General features: G+C 40.9%; 1 protein-coding gene across 1 annotated transcript; it reads left to right on the top strand.

Moving 5' to 3' along the window:
• On the top strand, positions 1–27,124 carry SLC35B4 (solute carrier family 35 member B4). Its single transcript, XM_070616611.1, has 10 exons — positions 1–2,110; positions 8,420–8,533; positions 11,303–11,405; positions 12,547–12,596; positions 14,869–14,950; positions 15,178–15,238; positions 17,050–17,159; positions 18,505–18,580; positions 21,199–21,274; positions 22,189–27,124. Exons 1-10 carry the CDS (start codon positions 2,034–2,036, stop codon positions 22,433–22,435), a joined length of 996 nt encoding a protein of 331 aa, XP_070472712.1. The 5' UTR covers positions 1–2,033; the 3' UTR covers positions 22,436–27,124.
• The last annotated feature ends 554 nt before the right edge of the window (positions 27,125–27,678 follow it).

Here is a 27,678-nt window from a genome sequence, read left to right as displayed (position 1 = left end):
TGAGGTGTGATTTATTTGATGAAGTCAAGCTCATTCATTCAACAAAAAATATATGCACATATTATGTACCAGTCACTGTATACGATGCTAAGGATCTAGAAATGAATTAGTTATATTGGTTCCTGTCCACAAAGGGGCACGGTCTAGAGAAAAGCTACACACAGAAAGGTGATGTCTGAGCAGGGGACCTTCCCCTGCACAATGCAGAAATGCCTACTCACCCCACTGTCCCCCATTGCCATAAAAGGATGAGTAGAAGTTGGCCAAAGAGAAATGGGTATTCCGAGCAGGCAGAACAGCATGTGCACAGATGTGAATTTTGAAAGTCACTGTGCACTCAGAGAACAGAGAGTGTTTAATGTGGCCGGAGTCCAGGTTGCACTGGAAAGGATGGCAGGAGATGAAACTGCAGAGTAAACTACAGTATACTTAGTTCACCACAGTCAACTAAGGCTTGATTGTGACGTGTTTGCATGCCTTCTACTGAGCGTGAATTTTACACGAGAAGCCAAGAGCTAGTCTTCAAAGACATCCCTCCCATACAAACACAACTGATGCCTTTGTTTGTCCCCTCCCACAAGGAATCTCGATTGGCCCTATGGAACCAACAGAATTCGGTGCAAGTGACACTGTATGACTTCTGAGACCGTTGCAGCTTATGCCTTGATTTCTTGGAACACTTGTTCTAGGGAAAGTCAGTCATCACGTAAGAAGTTCCACTATCCTGAGTCCACCATATTGTGAGGAAGCACAGCATAAGAGAGACCACGTGGAGAGAGCAGTTCATCAGCCCAGTCAAGCCTTCAGACGACTCCAGCTTCAGCTGACATCTGACCACAATGCATGAGAAGCCCCAATGGAGAGCAGACTAGCTGTGTGTTGAACATGGTCAAAATACAGAACTGTGAGAGGGAGAAAAACACTTTTGCTCTACATTATATTTTGAGTCACTACATTGTGGGTGGTTTGTTACACAGTACTAGATAATTAGAATAGACATCTTGGAATAGCAGTGTGACATAAAGAGTTTGAGTTTGTTTTTGGAAACATAGTCTGGAGACAGACTGGAGGGTGGGCTGAAGAAGGCAGAAGCTGAAGGGACGAAGAAATGTTAGGAGGCCTTTATAGGGGGATAAGCGAATGTCAATGGGAATGGAAAGGAGAGGCTGGAACCAGAGATACTAATCTACAGATTCTAGAGGCAGATCGACAGGATATAGAGATCTCAGGCCACAACGCAGGTCTAGTCAATTAGAATCTGCATTTTAACACGATCCCCAGGTGATCACAGCTTTCAACCCTCGCAACGACCAGGAAAGATAGGCATTACTGTTCCCATCTTTACCTAGTGATGAGACAGAGGCTCAAAGAAGTTGCTTGAGATAGCCGAGCTGATTACTAGCTGAGCCGAGATTCAATCCCAGAATTTCCTGAGTCCAATATTCTTTTCAAGAGGTAGAAAAGTAATTTCACAGGAATTCCTACTTTCACTCTATTCAGGAGGATTATTTCAGAAGCCGGAACATCTCCAACGAACAATCACAGGTCTGAATTTGCAGTGCCGCCAGCTATGAGCTTGTGACAGTGGTGGACGAATCTCTTTCTGAGCTCTTAGCGGCTCCGCAAGAAACGACATTGACAGAGTCCGAACTTCACTTCCCAGCAAGCCCCGCGGCCTCCCATCGCGAGAGGCATGACGGGCATCCTGCCCCACTCTGTTTTCCCGTGGAGCTACCCGGCAGACGCGGGACACGTGACAGCCTGACGTAAGGGCGCGCGGCATCCTGGGATGTGTAGTCTGGCCCGGAGTGGGACGCCCCCTCGGATGAATGGGGCCCGAGCTGACTGCGAGCTACACCCTTCAGCCGGCAGCGTTGGTGGCGGCCGCCGGGGAAGGGGAAATCGCGGCGGCCCGAGGAGAGAGCAGCGCCCCAGGACAGTGGCGATGTTCTGTGCAGCAGCCCGGCTTCCTGGGGTAGCGGTCTAGGCGGGCGCTTCCTCTACGCGCTCGCTCCCCTTCCCCTGCACCGGCCATGCGCCCGGCCATCGCGGTGGGCCTGGTGTTCGCAGGCTGCTGCAGTAACGTGATCTTCCTAGAGCTCCTGGCCCGGTGAGTGACGCCCGCGGACCGCCCCCTGGCTCCCGGGGCTGCGCCGAGGAAGTCGGAGGAGAGGCGCCCCCGCTCGCCGAACCCCGGATGCGCCCCCAGCCGCGGCGCGGGGCGGGGGTGGGACGGTTTGAGCCCCCGTCGGCTCGGGGCAGCCCGGGACCCTGCTGACCTGGCTACGTCGTCGTCTTGCGCACCCTCCGCTCTCCCGTCCAACACTTTCACAGCATACCTCTCACCGGAAGGCTTGGGGTGCTGCTGTCGTCACCTATTTTTCACAGGAGAGTTTTTCACATGACTGGTCCAAGGTCGGCAGGGAACTCGAGGCAGAAAAGTTCCTCCAGCTCTTTTCTCAATACCGTCAATGCCTCATGTTTGACTTAAGCAAAGCTTCCTGACTTATAAAGCAGTCTGATTTTGTACACGCTGCAAAGAAAGTTTTCATCTGTATTAAAGTGGCCCGCAAAGCATTTGTTTTATTGGCTTTAGAGACGATCGTGAGTGCTTTGCCCAAACACACCTCTCAGTGATGTAGTAGATTCTTGTTTATACAGAAGATCCACCCAATTGACCCCAGAGACCATTTCCAGCTTTAAGATGTTATAGTCTTTACATTGGGAAGCTTGCATTTTGAGATGTAACTTTATAAATTAAGAATGACTGTGACACATTCCCAAAGGGAAACTGGGTTAGCTTTATTGAGGTGGCATGCAAGTAATGTTGAGTAATGTGCAAAGTTCAGTGCATAGAAGCTGTTACAGGAAAGTCAACAGGTGGACTGGAAAAGGCTCAGGACTAAATATCTTAAAGATATGAATTTTAGTCTTGGCTCTGTCGTCCACTGGCTGTGTGACTTTTTTCAAGTCCCTTAGCCTCTGTGGACCTCCTTTTTCCTCTGCTGTAAAATATTATGGTGCTATCTAATGCCATGTTTCTGAATCTACACATTATTTCCATCAGAAATTATTATTGACCATCAGAACAATCTTGTGTACAAGATAGGTCAAGAGTTAAAGTCTCTGTTTTACTGAAAGTGAAACAGGTCCCAAGAAGTTAGAAGGTCTTTTACTACTTACTTGTAAGTGGCAGAGGCAGAACTGGAATCCAGGATATCTGAACTTTTAGTCCAGTATCTTTTTCAACCTCCTGATAATTTTTGAACTTGAGCAGCCCATAGGTTTTGGCCACCCAATTCCCCATGTGGTGCCTACTAGAAATGTATTTAATCAAGGATACCATTGATTAAGTCATTCTGAAGCAACCAGTTTACTTAAGGTAAACTCCATGTGGCGTTAATTTTTGCAGTTACAGAGCTTGAATTTTATTATGCAGAAAGCATTGATAAAGATCTGTTATTTGTCTTCTTGGAAATAGATGGTGAGAAATAGGAAAATGAAAAAAAATGGACCAGCCTGGTGGCCTAGTGGTTAAGTTCACCCACTCTGCTTCAGTGGCCCTGGGTTTGCAGGCCCGCATCCCGGGTGCAGACCTACACTGCCTTTCAAGCCATGCTGTTGCGGCAACTCACATACAAAACAGAGGAAGATTGGGACAGATGCTAACTCAGGGACAATCTTCTTCACACACACACAAAACGAAGATGAGGAAAAGAATGTATCTGGCTGTAAGCTAGTACACTTCAAAGGATGGTCACTTTGGAAATTGATTTAAAAATATAAAAAAGTGATAAAATCAGGCCAGCCATGGAAATGAAGGTCAGAGAATAATAGTGTAATATTCACGTTGACTATGCCATTAAATTAAATCTTGCCAAAGCCTGTATGATTTCAGAATATGCTGGCAACTGAAGGCCCTCTTTACTAGTTGTGAGCCCTTAGCTAAATTACTTGACCTCCTGTGTCTGTTCTCTCAGCTGTAAAAGCGAGGTGAGGGCTCTACCAGCCTCATAGCGTTTGGAGGATTAAATGAGGTGCATGCTCGAAGCCTCTGCTTCCCCTTCTCTCTGACAACTTTGGTTTCATACAAATATATCTTGTTTTATGAGCTGTTCCTGAAAAGTTGTGGATAAATCTAACTTTACAGAATGTTTCCATGCATGATAGCAGCTTCTATTTAGAACACTGAGTAATAAGTGAATAAATCATCACTCCTTATTTATCTTTTTATAAATCTGGATTTTGCATATAGCAATAGGTTTTCATAAAGTGGTGAGGGGTACATTTACTAATTTCCTGAATGGTACACCAGACCGAATAGCAGCTTTTTCCTGATTTGCTTGGACAACTCATGACTTCTCATGTTACACATCAATAAAATAAGCGCTGCTTGGACCAGATGGTCTTTAAGGTTCTTTGTAGATTTAGCCTTCTCATAATTTGTGACGTTATCTTGGGACACCACAGTGGAAAGCTCATAAATTTTTATAGAGCAGGAACTGTGCTTCTTGTATGGCTTCCTTGGAACCATTAGGTGCCCCAATAAGTGGCAAGAAGAACACTAAATATAAAAGGAAATGCTATTGTGACTTGCAGGGTGAAGCAAACATTTTTAGCCACTTTCCCCAAACTGGAAAACAAATTTAGGTTTTTCTTTCAGATTTTTATACCTAAAATTGGGACCCATAATAAAATATAAAGTACCATGCAGTAGGTGCAACGTAATGAATGAGTCCTTGATCTCCCTTTTGAAAGACCTTACCTTCCACCTTGGAAACAAAGTACACCCATGCCAGCTAACTAACTAGGCGAGGGGTTGCATGTCTTCTGGCAGGAAAGCAATCTGAAACATTTTCTTTATCCCCATTTTATTTTTCAATCCAGTACATAATGTTGAATCCAATGAGGAAGTTTCCTAAATCCAGAATAAGAAATACAAGAGGGATAAAGTCTGCCCAATTCTTTCTCTTCGAAGTTGGTTTTTTTAAAGGTAAAACTTTGGATTCCTGCCGAAGAGGATTAAAAGTAAGAGAAACTGCAGTTAATGATTATTAAGAGAAATAAAGTTCAAGAAAACAAGGGATTTAGGGAAAAGGATTCAAGTTTTTACTCTGAAGTTTTAAAACGAATTATTCCAGTTAAAATAAATAGTTTCATTGGTAGCCATACAACGTCTTCCTAAAAAGCTCTATAAGTTGATTTTTTTTTAATTGAATTATGTGAGTTCATTAGGGAGATTTAAAATTCCTATGGAAATGGAGTAGGAAACGAAGTAGGTTAGGGTTGTCAAGGGAGGGGGGAGGGGAAATAGGAATGACTCCTATGGGTATGAGATTTCTTTTGGAACTGTCCTAAAAGTAAATAATGGTGGTGGCTGCACAACTCTAAATATACTAAAAACCACTGAATTATAAAAATAATAACAATAATAAGGGGGTCACAAACACCATTTATTTGCCATGTGGCCCTGGGAGACTTACCCAACTCAATGCCATGTGGCCCTCAGTGTCTTTAGCGATGAAATGGGCATAATAATACCTACCTCCATAAAATAAAGATAAAATTAAAAATTATTATGATTCCTTTTAAAAAATCCTATGGAGAATACACTTATAAAGCCAGTCATTTTTTGAAATAAGTTGTTTCTTTTTATCTTTCGTACAATCCTAATATTCTAGATCATATTTGCTAAAAGTGAGGCACCTCCGCGTTCATTCTGTAGCTTGAGTGAAGTCCAGACTGTGCCCAGAGAGCGGGGCACGGAGCTGCATGAGACATGGCTGGTCCTCTGACCATCCCTGTATGGCGCTGGGTTCTCACTGTCTCATAGTCTATTTGGCTCCCTCATCCTATTGTCGTTTCCTTAAAGCCAGGGATCAGGGCTCCTTCACACTGGGCGCTCCCTCACAGCTAGCACCTAACTTTACACATAATATGTCCTTGATAATTGTTCTTTAACTGAGTTGGCCTAAGCTTTGGGTAAAAATGGAAGGGAAAGCAAGGAAACTGAATGTGTCCCTTTTTGGCTAAGTCTCATGGTTGGCACTTGACGTATATTTTCTCATTGAATCCTCACTACAAGGTTAAAAATATAGCGCTTTCATTTTATAGGTGAGAAAAATTGGACCATATGTCTTTAAAAAGGTTACTATACTTAGACTGACGACCTTTCAGGACGTAAGGTTCTAAATCCTGCTCATCCTTGTGGTTCTAGTCTTTGCCTTTTTCCCTGTGTGGCAGGCACTATGCTAAGTGCTTTTCTAGGACTGGCACGTTTACTCTGCCATAAACCAATGAGATAGACACCAACACTGTTCCCATTTTAAGAGTAAGAAAACTATAGATAGGGTAATTAACTTCCACTGTCACAGGGTGAGTGACAGAGCTGGATCCTGCATGTCCCTGTGCACGTTTAACAACAGTGGAGCACAGTGGTTCTCAACCCTGTGACGGCCACGTGAGAATGACCCGCTCATCTTCTTCACATACCTCCCCTTTCCCCAGACCTGCGCTAGTGCCTCTCAACTCCAGCTGCTCCTTAGAATCAACTGGGAAGCTTTCAAAAGTACAGATTCCAGGGCCCCACCCCAGACCAACCCTATCAGAACTGGGAGGATGAGCTCCTCGGGTGGATGGGTTTTTAAAGCGCAGCCAGTGTTGAAAAGCACTGCGCTTGGAACTTTCTAGAGCTCAAGTTCTTCCTCCTGTCCCTCATATTTAGGCTAATGGTTTTAATTAGCTCCTTGAATGAGATAGATGTTTTACACAATTGTTTATGGATTCCTGCAATGTTTAGCCCTGGCCCTTGAACGTTAGAAGTGGTAAAAGAAATGGTTGAATTGCGTATAAAGCAGTAGTTCTCAAGGAGACCTTCACAGGCAGGAATGGTAGCGACAGTCCTGCTTCAGATGGTAAGCATAGCTCGGGATGAGGATGGCTTATGCCTGGAGTTGTCTATTTTTATGCCTGATGGATGTGTTTAAGAATTTGTCTATCATGGCACTGCTTTTTAATATTAGTACCACCAATAGAGAATGGTGTTGTTTTTAATAAATAGCATTATGTTAATATATGATAATACAGTTAACTCCCTCTAATCACTGGCTTCAGGTAAATGTCTCTGGATAAGATGAAAATACAGAATATGAAGGCTGGTGAGTATTGGTAATATGGGAAATCTGGAAGCTTCAGGAAAACAAAGACAACTGCTGACTTTGTACTTCTTCCAGTGATTGAGCAGAGCCCAATAGAGGACAAGCTTTAGAAAACCACAAACATTTTTTTGTTTGTGTGAGGAAGATTGGCCCTGAGCTAACATCTGTTGCCTATCTTTCTTTTTTCGCTTGAGGAAGATTGTCGCTGAGCTAGCATTTGTGCCAATCTTCCTCTATTTTGTATGCGGGACACCACCACAGCATGGCTTGATGAGTGGTGTGCAGGTCCACAGCCGGGATCTGAACCTGTGAACCCCGGGCCACCAAAGTGGAGCACGCAAACTTAACCACTGTGCCACCAGGCCATCCTCCACAAACATTTTAAGTAACTTGAAGGATGTCAAAGGAATTTTCCACCTTCTAAATTTGTTCCTAATAGTCACTGTGGAAGACTCCCCAACTCTTACGTAGATCACTGAAGAGGTTTGATTGAATTCCAGGAACATTTGTTGAGTGTCTAATGTATTCAAAACACTGTGTTAAGGGTTGTGGGGAATAGTAGATTATAGTGGCATTTCTCAATCTTTTCTTCATTTCTGCTCCTCCCCAGCCCCGAAACACTGCTTAGACGTTTTTTTCCCTAATCACCCCACACATATACTGTATGCTGGTGTATATAGTGTGTGTATATCTGTGCTTTATACTTACAGAAAGAGTTAAAATTCCCCTCACCCCACCCCACAAGCCAATTGTTGCCCCTGGTGGGGATGCTATCTAAGGTAATGTCCCTGTCATCAACGTGGGTACGTGTCTTTGATTGACAGCAGTCTCGGAGATTCCTGGTCGGGAGAATATCTAGACATTCTAGGAAACCTGAGGATATTTCTGTCCTTGGGCTTTGCTGCCTAAGCTGACTAGGATCCTGACTAAAGCTCTCTTGGTTAAGTGAGGACCCCAACGAGAACCTGTGACCAGCTTCCTACAGTTTACTAGCAAAGTTGTGTCGTATTTCCAGGAACGAGCACATCACAGTGATTCTTCCTCATGGCCTGCTACACCGAGGCAAGAGTGACATGAGAAAGCCTGACATTCTTTGTGAGATATATTGCTAAATGAGTGTGGTCTGGGGTATGAAAACTGAGATAAAGAAGGAAAGTGGGTAATGGAAATCTTCCCTGTTATTCTGAACTATCCATATAACAAGGCTTAGTGTCCTTTATCTCAGTTTTTTGTGACTTTTTTTGTTGTTATTCACTATACAGGAAGCATCCAGGATGCGGGAACATTGTGACATTTGCGCAATTTTTATTTATCGCTGTGGAAGGCTTCCTCTTTGAAGCTGATCTGGGAAGGAAGCGGCCAGCTATCCCAATAAGGTAGGGCCCATTGAAGCCTCTTTTAGCTTTTGTTTTTTAAAAAAGTTAAGAGCTTTTCTGGTACCTACATAAAAGGAATATGACACATGCTTTTATAAGATTTGTATCAAAGATATCAGTAGAATAATAATTCATTTTCTGAATTTAATATGTTGTGAAACTCCAGGGAACCTGTTTTAAGAATAAAATTCCTGCTACAACACTTAAAATAACTATGATGGAGACAACAGTGTATACATGTGAATGTGTGTGTGTGTGTGTGTGTGTGTGTGTGTCCGTGTGTCTGTGTGCATCGTATATGGTCACTTAAAGGCCTACTGTGACCACAAAATTTTTAAATAGTTATGTATGCTATCCTCATGTTGATAAAGTTATCACGTATGCTAAGAGTGGTGTCATTGTTCGTTTTTAGAAACAAATGGCTTTTGGAAATAAATAGAGGTGGTTACACAACAGTGTGAATGTGCTAAATACCACGGAACTGTTCACTTTAAAGTGGTTGATTTTATGCTATGTGAATTTCACCTCAATTAAAAGAAAATGAATGACAAGCTAAGGCAAAACTATTGATTCCATGCGTCTGTCCATTGGTCCAGATTTGCATAACTGTACTCACGGGGCCAAATAGAAAACAGAGCTGTTCTTATAATAAACAACGTATTGAAAACTCAGCATTCTTGCTGTGAGAGACTTGAAATAAAAGTGTAATCCATCCAATTGTATTTAGTAGGATAGGGTCACTCAGTCCCTTTGAGAGGGACCTTCTGGTGCCAGTGTATCCAAGGACTGGTTAATTCTCCTCCTTGTTGGTATTATTTTGCAGCATTCCTGAGTAACCTGCTATAGAAAGTCTGGCTGAGTTTTGTTATTAATATTGTATTTTTAAATTTCCCATTGCGATGCTGAATATTCTGAATACTTTTTTTTGTTTGTTTTTCATTGGCTTTAGTATCTGCATAAAACTTCTGCTCCCAAGACTAGCGTTTTTTGATTCCTCCGACCCTTTCCCTCCTCCCTCTACTATCTCTTTCCATTCTGGCTGCCACTAGCATAGTTCAGGGACATAGTTACTCTCACCATAACTTTCATAATGGTACCCTAGCAGACGGAACACCAGCCCATCACCTCTTCATCCCTCCGTTTCAGCTTCCTACCGTTGTATGCTGGCACCCTCTCTCATAAGCACTCCAGTCACCATTAGGTTCAGAGTGAAGCCAAAGCTCCCTGCCCTTTGAGGCTCCCCATGACCTTGCCCTAACAGCCATGTTCCCGTCTGTGTCCCATTTGTGCTGGCTGTTTTATTTTCTATCTGTGAAACCATAATCAAAATCTTGCTCATGTCATTCATCCCCATGAGCAATTTCTAGGCAGCACTGTGTAGGCAGCAATGTGGAATCGTTGGAATTAATTATCCTGAAAGACCTGATGAACTCTCTTTATTTCCAAATGGCATCTTTTCAAGACAGGACTAAGAAAATTTGGCAAGAAACCTTGTGAAGTCACGAGTAGTGTATTACATAGAAGCTGTGAAATAGCTATTGCCAGTAACTTTGCATGTGTGTAACACTGTGTTCTGTATTCATTGTAAAGCTTCTCAAACTTTCCAGACTGTGTTAACTTAGCCATGGTGTGGCTGCCTACAACATATTAAAGCATATAGCTCCACACCTAACCAGCAATGAAAAATAGGTTCTTATCAGGGAAAATAATTGAGACTCATGCTGTCACATCCTTCAGATGTGCAAAGATGAAAAAGGGTGGGGATCTGTGCTCAAAGATCAACATTTCCAGAAGGATATGGAACCACCTATTTACCTTTGCCCTGCATTCTTTATTCATGTATTTCAAATATTGTTTTTTCTCTTTTTGAATGTATTAGGTTGAATCATATGAAATTGCTGATTCAACCCTTTTTGACCTACAGAAAATATATAATTTTATATGGTTTGACCTGATACATGTGAAAAGCATCTTTATTTTCCAGAGCAAAATGGGGGCATACAAATGTAAAATTATTTATTTTATTCATTTATTTGTTTATAAGTGTTCATTCCTATTTATCTCTTCATCTTTCTAAGTTATTAGGGTTACAGGATTTGTTTTTAGTTTTTGTTTTTTTATTATTTAAAGACCTATAAATGCTCCAAAACCAAGGGGCCTGATTTTAAATAGAAGTCTATACCAGTCAAACGATGTCCTCCTTAATTTGGAGGCCACTGGTTCAGAATGTGAGACAATTTTAACAGTTGCTAGGCTGAAAGTAACCCTTAACTTAGCAAATCTTTTCTTTAGAAAAAGTGAAAATTAGTAGTATAAACATGTGTTGTATTGAGGAAATATTTTAACCATTTTCAAGTTCTTTAGAGGTATGTGAAAATTATATACAAAGAACTGATACAATAATAAAAATTATCCACTTACTTTTAAAAACCTATTGATGTCTATCGGGTAACATTTTTTATAGCCTAGTTTTCAGTTGCTTGAAAAATATCAAAATAGTACATTTGAAAAATGTTTAAATAGTGTTTCTTGAAACATATTCTATGATTCAAGCTTCTTCCAAGTTAGTCTGGCTTTGCGAAGTATTTTCATATGTGCTTGACTTCACTTTACATGTATTTGACTTCACACTATAATAGTAATACAATCTTTTACTACAGCGGAAATAAGCAAAATACTTTTTAAAATAAAAATATCTATTTCCTTCTATACTTGATTTTTCTTGAAGTAATAGATTCTGTGTGCTGAGCTGTGCTGCCTGCATTTCAGGTACTACGCTGTGATGGTAACCATGTTCTTCACGGTCAGCGTGGTGAACAACTATGCGCTGAATCTCAACATCGCCATGCCCCTGCATATGATATTTCGATCTGTAAGTGCTGCCGGCTCACACGCCTATGTTACTCTGGAAGATACAGCCAAGTGGGTGGATTGTAGTAAAGACTAGGGTCTAAGAAGAGGTCTCATGGATGAGGGAACAGAGGCTGGCTTTCATCTGAGAAGTAAGGCGAAGAGAGAGAAATGTAAAAGTAAACAGTTTACTTTTATTTATCTGAAGTCTTATGGGTGATGAATAAAAAGAAAGTTAAAATTTCCCTGGGAAACAGATTTTACCTTTAATTTCCTTCATCTGGTTGATTTTGTATTTAGACTTGCTGTCAGTGTTATTTAGCTGAATTATCATCTCTTACTTTTTGTTTCTTTCTTCCATAAAATTACATTTGCTTCTAGTACATGAAACAGATACTTCTCTTTCTGTTTTTTTTTTTTTAAAGCAGAGACTTAAGATCATTAAATAAATGGAAGTTCTTGATGGAGGTAGGCTTCTCCCAGAGCAGCGAGGTTTTCTTCTTTGCATCTTGTGTGGTGGGAGAGCTGTGTTGAGTGTGGATGTAAATAAGAACAGAGTGTTGCCTGAAGAGCAGGAGAGACCTCGAGGGGGATGTGGTGAGACCTGCAGCAGAATGCAGGATGGGTGACGATCGGAATTAGAGCATTTCTCTGTGCTCTGAGATTTTTGTGAGCTCGAATGTGCTATTCCTAAAGGGACTTGCTAGAGCTAATTCTAATTACTAAGGTCACCTGCAAAGTATCGAGCACATAACAGACTTTCAATAAACTTTTGCTGCTTGAGCGACACCTTTCCAGAGAGGAGGGAGACCCCTGCATGACTTCTTTCATTAAGGCTGGGGGTGAGGAGAAGCTTATTAAAAACTCGTAAATTAGATACTAAAAAATTTGACAAAAATAAGTCTTTAATTTATTCCTGTTAGCCCTAGCTTCAGCTATGACCAGTTATTGAGAATTGATCATTTTTGTTCTCATTACCATCTTTCAAAGGTTTCCTTGTTTTACATGATAGATTTTTCTGGTTTATACTTTTTGCCATCATAAGAACACCTGAACCTTGCTAATTATTCATCAGGTGTTTGTCCCCCTTGCCCATGTCCATCTGGAATTATGTTATTGTCTTTCCGTAGTACACTAAAACTCTCTGTTGTCTCCTTTTACAGGGTTCTCTGATTGCCAACATGATTCTAGGAATTATCATTTTGAAGAAAAGGTAAAGAATGCTCTTTTATATTTTATGTATCGGAAGGATATCCTGAGCCCCAGCCATAAGCTAGCCATCTGGATTCCTCTTCTCGTAGTGGTGATACGTTTGCTCTTGGCCATCACCCTTGTTTCTTAGTTCTCTCTGTGACAATGACGTACCTTTCTGAGGCACCGGATCAGGTAAAAGGCCCCACCTGTGGCTTTGGAGCCACATTTTCTCTCTGTAGAACTAATTAGTTCTTGTCATCCTTGAATCTTTAGTACCATACTCTCCTATGAAGCCAATTGATCTGAAACTACACTGTCCCATATGGTCACCACTAGCTACATGTGACTATTTACATTTAAATTTGTTATTGAAAATTAAATACAATGAAATATTTAGTTTTTCACTCTCACTAGTCACATTTTAAGTGCTCAGTAGCCACATGTGGCTAGTGGTCATCATACTGGAGAACCCAGATATGGAACATTTCCAGCTTCACAGAAGTTCTGTGGGACAGTGCTGTCATTCAAATACTACAAAATGAACTAAAGAATAGTCATGAAAAATTATTTGTCTCCCATCTTGATTCTGAGCCTCACCCCTCACTCCCAGGGAGAGGGGCAGTGGGGAGAAACAGCACAAACAGTCTGGAACATTCCTCAGGGGAAGTTCACCCTTACTATTAAGACTAAAATTATACAAGTTAATGCCAACTTTTCACTGTATTCAATATCCACCCCCAGCATTAGAACTCTCTATACCAGCTTGGAAAGTAACCGTCAATTCAGAGGGTAAGAACCCAGAGTTTAAATAATAAAGGCTGTGTCATAAAAAGGACAATTGTCCTGTTTTACCAGGTTCCTTATCAGGAACTCTTTCTCTCCTGAGGCTTATGTATTCCCCAGATAAGGAGGATTGTAGTTGATTTCTTTGCTAGGCTCTCTGCATTTAAGCATATGTATATATTGTCAGGTTCGTTACATTGGAAGTACCCATTGTGCTTCTAGGTAGCGCAGAATTCATCTTGGGACAGACCTGTGGTCTTTCCAACCTTTGACTTAGCTCAAAGCAGGGATACAAAAGAACCTATTAAAGGAATGTATTCCACTGATAGTGCCCAAAATGTCAGGAGTGTTTCTCAGACATCTCAGTTTCCCTGAAGAACTTACCTGTCTGTCATCTTGAGTCTCTGTAAGCCTTTTTGCCTCTCTTCAGTGTAGATCACCCAGAGAGCAGGAATTTCCCTAAGGTAACTATCCAGTCCCGTGAATTAGTAACCTACTAACTCCTTTTATTTATCTTGAGTTATTGAACTTGAGAGCGCCTCAAGTTCATAGTGTGCTCCTCATTCCAGGATTTGGAGGCCAGGTCTATATTTACCTGACCCACGCCCTTCGTTATTTTTTAGGCCTGAGTTATAAACCTGTCCGTCTTGATTTTCCGTTATTTTCATATCTGCCTCCAGCAGCCTGTTTCCTCACCCGCCCCTCTTCTCTAGCTTGGGGTCTTGGCCCCTTGCTCTGCTGCTTAGCCAGTTCCCTGGGCCTTTTATGGGGTGCTGTGACCAGAACTAAACAGTATCTGAGTAGAAAATCTCGGATGGTTCATCTTGTAAGTTTAATTTCTCCTAATTCTTTCCTGAGGCCTTTTGCTTTATCTTGGAGAGGGATGTTAATGATACTATTTTAGTTAATTTGAAGTGCCACTGTTATTATTGCCAATAGTCCTGTTAGTTTTTAATGTTCCTCCCTTTATCCAGTTATGACAACATTTAAAAACAACATTTAAGTCATTCAGAGACGTTAAAAAAATACACTCCCTGAAATTGGACGGTTGAGTTATTTCCTGAGTATTGAATGCTGCTACTTGTCCCTGATACTCCATTCTTCCTCTTGTGTGGTGTGTCTCCTCACACTCAGGCGTGGGCGCCCTGAGGACAGAAAAAGCAGCAGGTGCCAGTTAAGGTCTCTGTCAGGCTTTCGTTTGGATTTCTGAGAGTGGAATGGAATGTCATGTCTGGTCTGTGTCTGTTTTTGTGTTTGTTTTCTGATGAAACAGTCTGTTTGTCCACAAACTATTGGAAACAAACTATTTTAAACAACACCATGACAGGCGTTGTTTAGAAACCAGTCAGCATCCTGATTCTTCCACGCACAGACTTACTTGGACTCTGCTGGGAAGCGACCCCTCGATCCTGTTTTGGTGGTTTGTACTCTGATGCGCCATCTGACTGTGAACATGTGGAAATTCGTATCTGTGCTTTCCTAAGGTGTTCTTGTTCTTATTTTTGCAGATACAGTATATTCAAATATACCTCCATTGCCCTGGTGTCTGTGGGGATATTTATTTGCACTTTCATGTCAGCAAAGCAGGTGGTAAGGATCGATTCACAAATCGTTTATATTCAGTACTTGCCATGAGGGCCTGGAGACCCAGGTATTTATTAATGACGCAGTAAATTTAAATGCTTGTGTAATACAGGGATTCAAATCTCTGAAAGAGACTAGTGGAGGGAAATGGGTAACATAAATATTTCCCTTGTATCTGGGCACCTTGCCTGTAGTTCCGGTCTCTGTACCTAGTATTTTTTCTTATTTCCCAGACTTCCCAGTCCAGCTCGAGTGAGAATGACGGATTCCAGGCCTTTGCATGGTGGTTACTAGGCAAGTACAGTAATTACAATAAAGTTAATTGCCTCTGCAGTTCTGTTTGCTGAGTTTCTTCCTAAGGGACATGTTTCTTGGCAAGAAGCTTCAGCTAAACAAATTATACCATGGAAGAGAGAGGCACCTGGGATCATATATCTCTGAAACTTCGTGTTCCAGAAATGAAAAAAAATGTCCACGTTCATGGAAATGTGTTCTACAGCATGCATCCACGTTTTTCTTGGTCGCCACTGGTAGAGAAAGAAAAGTACCTGACTGCTTGTCCATCTCACTCTCTGGGAGCAGTGCCGAGAGTGTCATCCATTCTTCATGATCTGTTTGCTGAGTAGAAGCTTCTACAAAAGAAGGGCACATTGCAGCAGTTGACTCTTTAAAATTTCCAAAGGTCCCATTTCTAAATCTTAAATTTATTTTCTTCATGACTTAGCTGTTCCATATGGCAGTGTTCCCAACCCCGACTGATCATCAGAATCTCCTGGGGAGTTTTTTAAAGTATAAGTATCTCTTCGTGGAGTTAATTAGACAACTGCTGTAGAGCTTTGCCTTCTCGGTGTGTGAAACGGAGGTGAAACTCTTTCCAGGTGCATTCAGTGATAGTGATAATAGATTGCGACTAACCAAGTGAAAGAGAAGGAGCAATGAAAGAACTGTATTCTTGCTTCTTGGCTCTGCAACTTTATCCCTTTAGGTTGTTATTCTTAACATAGAAGGATCTTTATGGACTATCAGAAGAATATCAAATAAAAATTTGCAAAGGATATGAACATACAATGCATGGGGGAAAAAATTAATGCTCAATAATTTTATGTTCAGCCTCATTAGTCTAGTAATCCAAGAAATGCAAATTGAAACCAAAATGCGGTCCCTTTTGATTTTTGGTCTATTATATTGGCAAGATAATAAATGATTATTCTCATTGCTGCTGAGGTGCAATAAGACAATCATTTTCATATAAACTGTTTATGGTATAAATTGACACAACCTTTCTGGAAAAAACTCTATGTATTGAGTTTTTAAAATGTCTACAACCTTTGACTCAGTAATTCCCTTATGAGAGTTTATCTGAGGGAAATAATCAACATTTTGTTTAAAGATGTGTGTATAAGAATGAACATTGATTTTAATAATGAAATAGTTGGAAGTAATGTAACTATTCTCATATTATAAGACATTTAAGTATGGTACATCCACATGATAGAATAATATGCAGCCATTAAATTATACCTTTGAAAAAAAAAAATTTTAGTGAGTGACTTGAAGGAAAATCCAGGAAAAAGATCATGGAGAAAGAAGATATAAAAGTGTATATTCATTATGAAACCATCTTAGCATAAAATATATACATAAACGTATAGAGAAAGGAGCCGGCCCCATGGCCAAGTGGTTAAGTTTGTGTGCTCCGCTTTGGTGGCCCAGGGCGTCGCCAGTTCAGATCCTGGGCGCAGATCTAGCGCCACTTATCAGGCCATGCTAAGGCGGCGTCCCACATAGCACAACTAGAAGGACCTGCAACTAGAATATACAATTATGTACTGGGGGGCTTTGGGAATAAGAAGAGGAAAGAAAAAAAGAAAAAGATTGGCAACAGACATTAGCTCAGGTGCCAATCTTTAAAGAAAAAAAAATGTAGCAAACTATTAAGGACCAGATTGTAGTATCGTGGTTGATTTTTATTTCTTTTTACAATTTTGTACATGTTCTACAATTAGTTTGTGATATTTGTAGAACTTAATGAATAAATGTTCTTTTAAGAAAACATCTGAAATGAGCACATGCAGGCCTCTTGTAACCCGACGTTCATCTTTCAGGTATTGGCGCACTCACTTTTGCTCTTCTGATGTCAGCGAGGATGGGTATTTTCCAGGAGACTCTATACAAACAATTTGGGAAACACTCCAAGGAGGCTTTGTTTTATAATGTAAGCAATTTCTTAAACCTGAGGAATATGAAAATATGTTATTATAATATGTTATTTCAAACATAATATTCCATCTTTTTGATTAGTTGAAGGATCAGTGTATTATCTGGTAAGCTGCTTTGGGCCCCACAGACTACTTTTAATGGGCTACTAATGTGTCTTCTGAGCCACGGTTCTCTACATGAGATCGTCGTGATCAGTCAATGTGAAGAAAACGAGTCTGCTAACCAGGAGCAACCCCAAGAGACAGGGAACCTTCACCCCTAATGTTCCTACAGATGAAATCAAGTTAAAACCAATATTTAAACCTGGAAAAGGAAGATAAGTTCCAAAAACAGCAGGCCCAGGGGCATATGTGCAGGAAGTCGTTGAGAGAGTTGGGGGGTTGGGGTGAGAGGTGTCTTGCCTCGTCGGGCTTTGTTCATTGGATGGAGAGTTTAATGAGTGAATCATACAGGCTTCTGCTTCTTTGTGTTAAACTGCTGACCTAGAGCCACCTCCTCTCACTTTTCTCCTCCTGCTCCCTCTTTCCTGTTGAGAGAACCCCCAAGGCACAGCCCCTCGGGGTCAGGGTCAGGGTGATGTAATTGCCTCCAGCGTCAGTGACCTCAGGGATTCCTTCACTGCCCGCTTTTTGTACTAAAGTTGCAGATGAGCAATTTGAGATATTTCATTGGAGCTAGAGTATGTGACTGGGGATTTAAGAAATAAAGGAGCATTTTGTCTGGTTCACGTCTTCCTTTTAACATAGTAGCTGGCACACAGTTAACTGTTCAGGAACTGTTAGCTGTGATTCCTGAACAGTATTGTGGTGATGGTGGGAAGTTGTCGTCAGGCTCACCAGCCTTTGCTTACCTCATGTTTCCCCTTCCTCTTCAACCTCTTTTTATTCTTGTCTTCGTTTCTTTTTCCCTGACCTTGTATGGTCCTCCAATCTTTTTTCTCATTAGTCTCCTAAACTCCCTGAAATCTGCCTTCACATTGTATGTCATTTTTAAATCCATTATATTTGCTGACCCATCCTTAAAAATAGTAAAACATAGCAAATCCTTTGGGCAAAGTGACTGTGTTTAAATTTCTCATTCCCTTTTGTTGAGGAAAGGATGCTGGCTCCGTTTTTTTGTTTTATATGTGATGACCAGCAGACTCCATAAGGGCAAGGACTGTAACTTTGTGGTTAATGTCATGCCATACAATGTCAAGTGGTCAGAAGCACTGGATACATTAAGAAGTCTAGCTTGCTTTTCTTGATACTGCTTGTCAAACAACTTGTAAAACTTTTAATCATTGTATTATTCTGTAATGTTTTTGCATTTAAATTTATGTGAACTATTTCTTCCCATAGCACGCCCTTCCACTTCCTGGTTTCATCTTCTTGGCTTCTGATATTTATGACCATGCAGTTCTGTTCAATAAGTCTGGTGAGTTTGGGGTTATCCAGAAGCATTACTGACAGTTTCTGAGGCAGAGTCTCAGTTGGGCTCTTGACTTGACCACTGCCATTTTCCTAACCTTATCCAGCTCATCCATCCCCGTCTTCCCCCTTCCAGGAATAGAGTGCCCCATTAATCTGTAGTTGCAGCAACAAAAGCTTTTACAGGCGCTTCTCAATTATTTGCAAATGAAGTAAGAGAGTATCTTCAGATTTTCTATTTTGCTTTGGAACTTCTGTGTTTGCATTTGAATGTGGAATGTTTGATGTTTTGAGAATGCAAACAAATAGTAATAACTCCCTGCAGAGACTGGAGCCATGAGAAGTTGGGCAGCAGTCCAGCTCTCTCTCTTCCTGTTCCTCCTTTTCTGCTGAGAAAGGCAGACCTGCTCGTAGATCCAGTCCAAGCAGCCTTGGAGCGAAGGGACGCAAAACTAATGACAGGGCTTCAAACAACTTACAGGGTAGACAGGCGGCAGAAATATGTAAAATTAAGTCAAATGTATACAGTGTAAGTTAGTTTTTACTTTTTAAAGTGGCTATTTAAGAAATTAGCTATAAATTGCCAGTTAACTTGAAAGAAATTACATATGTAATCTAACTATCTACTAAAAGGCCTAGTGTGTTATACAGACAAATGAACACACAAGGTACAAATAAACTTTTTAAAATTAAGGCTTTACGTCGCTCATCCCTAAAATGGAAAGTGTATTCTGTAGAAGGACGGTGGGTGCTAAGTGAACGTTAGTTTCCTATCTGAACATGAGTTACCGAGTTGTAACTGTTGTAAACTGTTGTTTGCAATGTCGCCTCTCCCATTTGCCCACCAACAAATGTGTGATGAAGGTAGTATGTAAGAAACTTGTTAAGGCTCTGAATTAATCATTTCTGATTTTTTTAATTGAGATATAATTGACATATAGCTGATCTTTGACACAGCGATTTTTAAGGTCTCTGAGAGCCCCTAGTAGCAAAGGGCTATTGAAATAAACACATAATCAAATCCCCTGGAATTGATTTTGATTTTGATTTCGTTATTAGAAAGCTGCTTCTAAAAGTTGCGGGGGGCTCGATAGTAATATAACATTTTTTTAGAATCTGCCTTCAACTTCTTCAGACTCATCTGTATGTTAAATATACATTTTTTTTTCCCCCTCTTGCTTGTCTTGAAGTCAAGTGTCTCAGATGAACCTGTTATTCTTGAATTTTCTAAGGGACCTGAATATCCATCTAAATATTTTAAGTCATACTGATTGTCTCTTTTCTCAGCAAATTAATACAGTGATGCTCTAAAGTTATTAAACAGTAATAGCATTAGTTAACTTTCTTCATTTCAATACTTGCTGAGTCTTTCAAAGACAAGAGAATACCAGATTATTGGGATTCCCCACCAGTCCAGACATACAGTTATAATAAATTATTTATGTATATAGCTTTCTATTTTTTTGCAAAAGAAAATTAATGTTCGTTTACTAACTAGATTTCAGCATCGCTTTGTTAGAATTTTCTAAGTTATGCTATATAATTCAAACTCCCAAAACAATTTAGCAATATTAAAAAACTGACCCTTTGAAGATTACTATGTCCTTATTCTCGCTGATCTTGAATATTTTATTTCCTCCCAAATATTTACTGTGCAAGCTTTCATTTTGTAAAACTAACATAAAAATGTATTTAAAGGAAGAAAAGTTATAATTCCATGACCCTACACATTAGCTAATTTCATTTTACCAGTTTCCTTCCAGATGTTGTATTCTCACCTAGTTGTAATCCTTGTTAGATATAATTTTGTACTTGCTTTTTTCATTTTCTTCTGAGTTTTTTAACGAGGCTATGTATCATCTTTATGATCTTTTTTATCGAATGTATAATGCCTCATGTAGTTCAAGGACCTTGGCTTACATAGCCATTGCTCCATCAGTGGGCATTTAGATTGATTCAGAGTTTTCCTAATTATAAATAGTACTGCAATGAATGCAGGACTTTTTTCTTCTTTTGTATTGTCTAGGATTATATTCCTAAGCAGGGTATCAATATTTTTATAGCCTCTTAATAAGTATTGTGAAATTAATTTTTTAAAAAAACACCACAATTTATACTCCCACCAACTGAATGGCTGCCAGTTCCACTACCACCTTGCCAGATTAGGATATTTATACATTTTTTATTGCTAATTTGATAGATATAAAATAGTACAATCCTATTTAATTTAGAATTCTTTGATTACAAGTAGGATTGGACATATTTCCAAATGGCATTTAGTTGCTGGTTCTTTCTTCTTGTGTTGTCAGTTAAAACCATATCATTTTGAATTTTTTTGTGCTTTACCGTCTTTCTTTGTAAAGTAGGGTCGTATTCAGGTGAATGGTTAAAAGTTTATTTTAAAATTAAAACAAATTATAATTTGTTTTAAGAAATCACTGTAATGACTCTTAAGACTGATGTAGCCTGGAATCAAGGTAAGTGAAGTGGTGTATGGTCCAAATCTGTTTGCAAAGGAAGTAAAGTTGCCATCTCTATTATGTTCAGTCTGTATTGCTTCATTCAAAAAGATGAAAACTTTGGTTGTCAAAAGTGATGTAACTGTCCCCCTCTTAATCTTTGCAGAACTCTATCAAGTTCCAGTCGTTGGTGTGACAGTGCCCATCATGTGGTTCTACCTCCTCATGAATGTCTTCACTCAGTATCCTTTCTACTCCTCTGCCGTGTGGTCTTCTCTGTGTTACTCTGGCATAGGGACGTCTGTTCTTTTCTGCTAACAGTGCAGTAACAGAGTTTTGTTTTCGCCTTGATCTCTTCTGCCGTAAGCAGAAGACAGAGAGGCCCATCCAGTGAGCTCCTTTGTGGAGGGCAAAAGAGCTGCTAGTGGTGCAGGAGGCCGCGAGTCCCAGGGCACCATGCAGGAAAGGCTCTGGGTGGAGGTGTGCCGCGAGTCCCAGGGCACCATGCGGGAAAGGCTCTGGGTGGAGGTGTGGAAGTCAGTGGAGAATTAAGGATCAGTCTATGACATGAACGTTCTGTGATTTCTACCTGGAGTTTTCCAGTATCCTAGCATATTTCACAAGCTGCCACAAATTTCTGAAAGAAATTTCAAATTAATTAAAACAATTTTTTTAAGTGGGTTCTTTTGAACAACCTTAAATCCTTTATAAAAATTATCAAATGTTTGAAACAATGAAACAGATTGGACCTCATTCTTCTGAAGTCACCTCATAGATTTGCCCTACAGTTTCTTTGCAAAGGAGAGGATGGAAGGGCTGGGGACCAGCTCAAATAAAGATGGGGTGATCTCCCTTACTGAGAGTGTGACCCTCTGTCATTACTTGGGAGGTGACCTTCACTGTAGACTGTGGGAAGAATCTAGAATAAGACTAATGGGAGGTCTTCAGGCAGTTTCGAGTTGGGATCCACAAATGGAATGGCAGGACAGGAATTCTGTAGGATATTCTACCAAGCAGGAGTCTCAGAGCAGCTGTAGCCGACCCTCATGTTTTCTGGTTCTCAGAATATGAACATTTAAGCCAAGAGCCATGTCAGAAGGTGCTCCCCACTGATCTCTCTGTAGTCTACAGGAAACCTCCTTAACGCCCCCCACAGGTACGTGTGCATCCGGGGTGTCTTCATCCTCACCACAGAATGCGCCTCCCTCACCGTCACTCTCGTCGTGACTCTACGCAAGTTTGTGAGCCTCATCTTTTCCATCCTGTACTTCCAGAACCCTTTCACTCTGTGGCACTGGCTGGGCACCTTGTTTGTCTTCATTGGGACCCTGATGTACACAGAGGTGTGGAACAACCTAGGGACCACAAAAAGCCAGCCTCAGAAGGAGGACAAGAAGAACTGAGGTCTCCCTGGAATAGAGAGACGAGTGTCATTGTCGTGAGCGAGGGTCTGGCCACCATTTCTCTCCTATTAATGCTGACTTACCCCCCAGTGTTGAACCAGCCAGGTACTAGAGAAACCTCAGGAGGAGGGGACTTCTCAGATTTCTCATAGCTCTACAGACCAACATTGGTGGACTCCCAATAGAAACTCAACCCTGAAAGAGAAAAAAGAAGTCTCTACTGCTGAGCAGCCTGTTCACTTGTTATGTCTGTCTTGTTTACCGAACTATTCAATACTGCACTTGTTTGTTGAATTCTGAGCTCCCAGCACTGCTAGTTTTATATCCGTGGTCTCGGAAAAGATTAGCCCTTTTGTTGCTGTTCTGATGATTCTCTGCCGTAGCAGTCATTATCTTCCTGTGACCTTGTCCCTTTGTCCTGTCAGCTTTCCACTCCACAGCAGCGCTTCGCAGTCAGTTGGACGCTCCAGGCGTCATCGTCAGGAACGACTGAGTGGCCAGGTGAACTGAGACACCGGTGATGTTGGGGTTGGACTTTCTCCAGCTTGTTCGGAAAGAAGCAGTGGTCTCTGTGAGCCGAGCCCTGGTGACACTGGAGCAAGACTGGTGGGAACTCTTTCCCACATTTTGCTTTTTTCTTTTCCTATGCAAAAGTCATATGCTTTCACATCTGCTGTTCCCTGTGCTTAGAACAAACCTGCAGCATATCTCTATGCAGTGTTAATAAGGAGCAAAGGCTGTGTGTGAATTGGGAAAGAGAGACTTTTTCCCTCCGTCTTCTACATGAAGCCTCTGAGCCTAGAGCTGAGCTGATGACGCCAGGATGGCCCCGGAGAAGCTGGCCCTGGTGGGTCCCCAGAGAGCCACACCTTCCCCCTTGGACCCAGCCGGGCACTCGCAGGGCTGGCTCCAGGTCGGGAGGTTAAGTCTTCGGCTTCTTAACCAAGGAGATTCAGCTCCGAGTGGCAGCTCTGATAGATTCATGACCAGCCAGGCTAATGAGGGGAGTAATAGGTACAGTGGGTGTGAGTGTGGTGTAGCAATCAAGTCAAATCACAACTAAAATGGGAAGTTTTTCTTTTTTTCCTATAGGTTTCTTACTATTCTTGAATGGGTATTTGTGGGGGTAGGGGGTTGTATGTGTTTTATTATTCATAGAAACATGCCCCCCTTTTGCTCATCATTTCAAAGGTCTGGTTTTTCTCCCATGGGATACTTTTGAGAAAGAGGACCGATGTCAGTGTAGTGTGTGTAGGTGTGTGTGCTCTCGTGTCATTTGTGTGTGATCATTCTGGAGAAGAGCATGAAAATCAGGTTTCTCTTTCCTCTCTTTTCACTCAGCTCTGGGCCTTTGTTAACGTCACACAAGTACCTGCTGTTTGGTAGGCAGTTAATTAACAGCCACTCTCTCTTTGCACACAGACAAAGGCCTTTCTCTTTGTGCTGGGTGCAGATTGCCATCTTAAATCGAGCCATGGCTTCCAGGTCCCCGGTTTGGTTTTTGGGGGGCGGTACTATTTCTCCATCTAAGTCACAGGGTTTTTAGACCAATTTGTTGTTCTGGATGTTGACAGCTTTCCAGTGCCCGTAAGGGTCTACCCTAAAAGATGCTGAATTAGGTGTGAACCCATTCACGGAATCAAAAGGTACTTTCTGTGAAGTATGTGGAGCTCCTCAGACTGATGGTGCTAGAAATAACGTGTGTTAAATACCCCCTTAAAAACAAAAACAACAAAAGCTACTTTTCTTATGGCTTAATAGAAGAATCTGTCCCTACGGGCTGTTTGATTGCTACATATCTGAGGTCTTCACAGGATAATTCTTAATAGGATAGAGCCTTACATAACATAGTTATCACTCTTTTTATGTTGATGGGAAATATTAGAATTTTTAGTAATTGAAATATGTCGATGTACACAGTCAGCATTTTCTTGGTCCATTAGATTTCAGATTCTGGTTTTAGAGAGTGTGTGTTCCTCTAAGTCTGAACGCCTCTGCTGGTCTTACTAACAAGAGGTTATGTATGGACAGAGTAGGGCACTCATACAATGAAATGAACCCCTGTGAGAACAGAATGTCTTATATGCCCTGGGAATTGATTCTTCTCTCTAGTGGTAGGATATAAGTAAATATGTCTAATGGATAATAGTTAATACTTTTTTCAACTACTTTTTTTAACCATTTATTCCCCTTGAATAACTGGTTTTTTGATCCAGGTTGAAACTGATTTCAACCTTTATTAAAGGGGCAAATAAACCCTTTTGTCAGGATTAGACTCATACATAACTGGAGGAGAAATGTCTATTAAATGCCTCTCCTTTTTCTCTGGATCAAGACCATGTAACTTTGTGCCCCAGAGAGAGAAGATATAGTTTGTTTACAAAAGAGATTGATGTTTAAGACATCCAAACTCTACCCTTAGAGCAAAGATCGAATACCAGATGACACTAGCCACAAAATGTAGTGTGTGTGCGCGCGTGTGTGTGCCCCTTGTGCCCAGCTTGACCAGTGTCATTGATAAGGTAACAGGAGAAAACAGTGGATATTTGAATTGTATTAATTTCATTTCTACATATACTTTATCACAATTCTTTTGTCACATTATAAGTGCTAGCTTTTTCATTTTTTATTAGTAATTTATTTTTGATCCTTTATTTTCTTTTTCATCTAGCTAAAACAACCATTAATGCACTTGACAAGTTTCTGTCAAGCTCTAAAGTATTTAGACCCAATCCAAATAGTTTTTTTTCCCTTCTTCCTGCCCAGTTATCCAAAATGGAATGCTACCGTACTTTAATTTGGTCAGTGGGACAAGTGAAGATAAGCCATGAAAGTGGAGTTGATCTGTGCCACTCCCAGCAAACCTCTTCTATTCTGGGAAGATCATCTGACATTGTTAAAGGATTCTAATGTCTTGTGGTCATTTCCTAGGCATGTTTCCTCCCTTCTGCCCTATTTTTTCACTTCCTAACCCCGCCCTGCACTGTCTTCACTGCAGCCTCCCTTCACTCCTGTAGTTTTCTCCTTGCGACACCGATAATCTTGTATCTGTTTATGCCTCTATTCTTTGGGGCTCTGGATATTTTTGTGGATTTTTACAGGATATTTTTACCTGTGTAGCATGTATTTTATTATACATTGTTTTAAACATTGATATTAGGAGTGTGTGTCTATAAGGATGAGAATATCTGGCAGAGTATGTAAATATATGTGTAGATGAGTATGAACATGATGGATTGATGTAAAAATATTTATATATTCTGTTACAGCTCAAAGTGGGACTAAGAATCTTTACCACTGGTCCCTTGTATATTTGGAAAGCAATAGTTTTCTTATTTTGCTCTTTTTACCTTACCTCTAGCCAACTTCACTCAACAGTACCAAATGCCTATGGTGAGGGGGAGTGGGAAGCACGAGGTCAGGAATAATTCTAAACCAATGAGTTAGCTCTGGGCTGGTGGGCATACTCCTCGGTGGGCCATCCAACATATTGGAAAATGTCGCAAAGACCTGAGCAGATAGACAATTACACATCGAAAAGAACCGCATCATCAAGATCTGAAATCAGGAGCCTACGTTTGTTGTAATTTGTTTCTCTTTGGCTTGGAGTAAATGAAATTATGAGTAATTGTGCCCTTATTAGATAAACAGAGCATCTTAGTCTCAATAGCTTTATCCTAAAAAATGTGAGTGGAACTTACCTGTGGCAGTTCACTCTTAGGCTGAAAAGAACTGTCAATATAGAAAAAATCTATTATTACTGATTGGCGTGACATCTGAAAATGAGTATAAACAATATTTGTAAGTAAAAGAACTAGCCATAAGTATTGGGATATGTTCAGTACATCCCAAGCTGGGGTGGGAGACTGTATGTGTTCTCTCTTTCCAGCAGCTTCCTCACAGGAGACACTGCAGAGAAGGGAGGGACCCGGGATCATGTCTTAGTTCTGTATTACCAGCCCCAGCACAGTGTCTGACTTGCGTCTCATGAATAAATGAATGGCTCCCAAGATCTCTTATTCCTTCAAGTTTCTGAGAAAGCTTCTAATGGTTCCTGATATCTCTTCTCACTTTTCATCAGCTGGTTGGCAAGAAAGCAGATAAGAGGAAACATTCCTAAGATTCCAAGCCAGAGAAGGAATAGAGGACAGACATCTAGGATTGCTTGGGTCTGCAGCTTTTTGCTCTCTGATTGCCTGATGGTAGGGGAAAAAGCATTATATATTTAGCACTTCACATCATTGGTGCTCAGTGCAAGGAGAGGCCTATCAGGGCAGCATTAAAGATTCCTAAACGTGTTTGAGGTAGGCTGCCTGGGGTGACCCCTACATCTCCGTGGCGGGTGTCGTTGGTTTGTATCGCCTGATGTCTGGAGTTCACCGTCTCTTAGTGTCATACTGAGACACTTCCCCTGAACTTTACCTACTTAAATCGCTGACCATCCTGCCAAATGTCCTCAATGTTAATCACATAAGGCAAGCTGCAAGGGTACCAGAGATAGCTGGTGGGGGAAGCGTGGTCTATGCCAGAAGAAATAAGACCCATAGTTTTTAAGGAAAAAGTTGTAATGATTCCTTGGCACGTTGAATTATTTGTATCTTGAGATGTAAAGAAGACTCCTGTGAACGAACGAGAGAAGCAGTAGTTATTCCCCAGCGCAATAAAAATGTCTTTGTGTATCACTTGCAATCACAAGTCATTTCTGTGCTCGTTGCTTTCATTTTAGAGAATGGCATCATCCTCCAAAAAAGAGGCTGATTTTTAAAGTCGGATTTCCTAACAGATCACGTGGCATCGTCATGGGGAGGGCCGGTGGGGATTCAATCTGTGCTGCCTCTGAGCTCTTCACTTAGTCTTAGGTTTAAGAACAAAGATGGGGGACGGGGGTCTAGACAACAGGAGTGTCTGTGGAACAGCTAAAAGGCATTAGTGAGTATTCAGATTTGGAGCTGTGTAAATATCAAACATTGCTTCCAGCCTTATGAATTATTTGAGCAGAGGGAAGGAGGAAAGGGAGGTTTTGTGAATAAAATGTTTTACCAAACAAACTGAATGAGGCTTTTTACCATGATTTCTTATAAAGAGCAGTTTTCTACCTTCTGCAACAACTCATCAGACACCTGGGTTTTCTCTTGAATTGTACAATCATTGTTTCTTAATAAAAGTGATAAATTTCTTGCAGGTGTTTCCAATCTCCATTACCTTTCAAGTGCTAGTGTGCCCTTTCAAAGGCTCTCCAATTT

Source organism: Equus przewalskii, chromosome 4 (assembly GCF_037783145.1).
Source record: "Equus przewalskii isolate Varuska chromosome 4, EquPr2, whole genome shotgun sequence".
NCBI lineage: Eukaryota > Metazoa > Chordata > Mammalia > Perissodactyla > Equidae > Equus > Equus przewalskii.
This window is presented reverse-complemented; position numbering and strand designations above follow the sequence as displayed.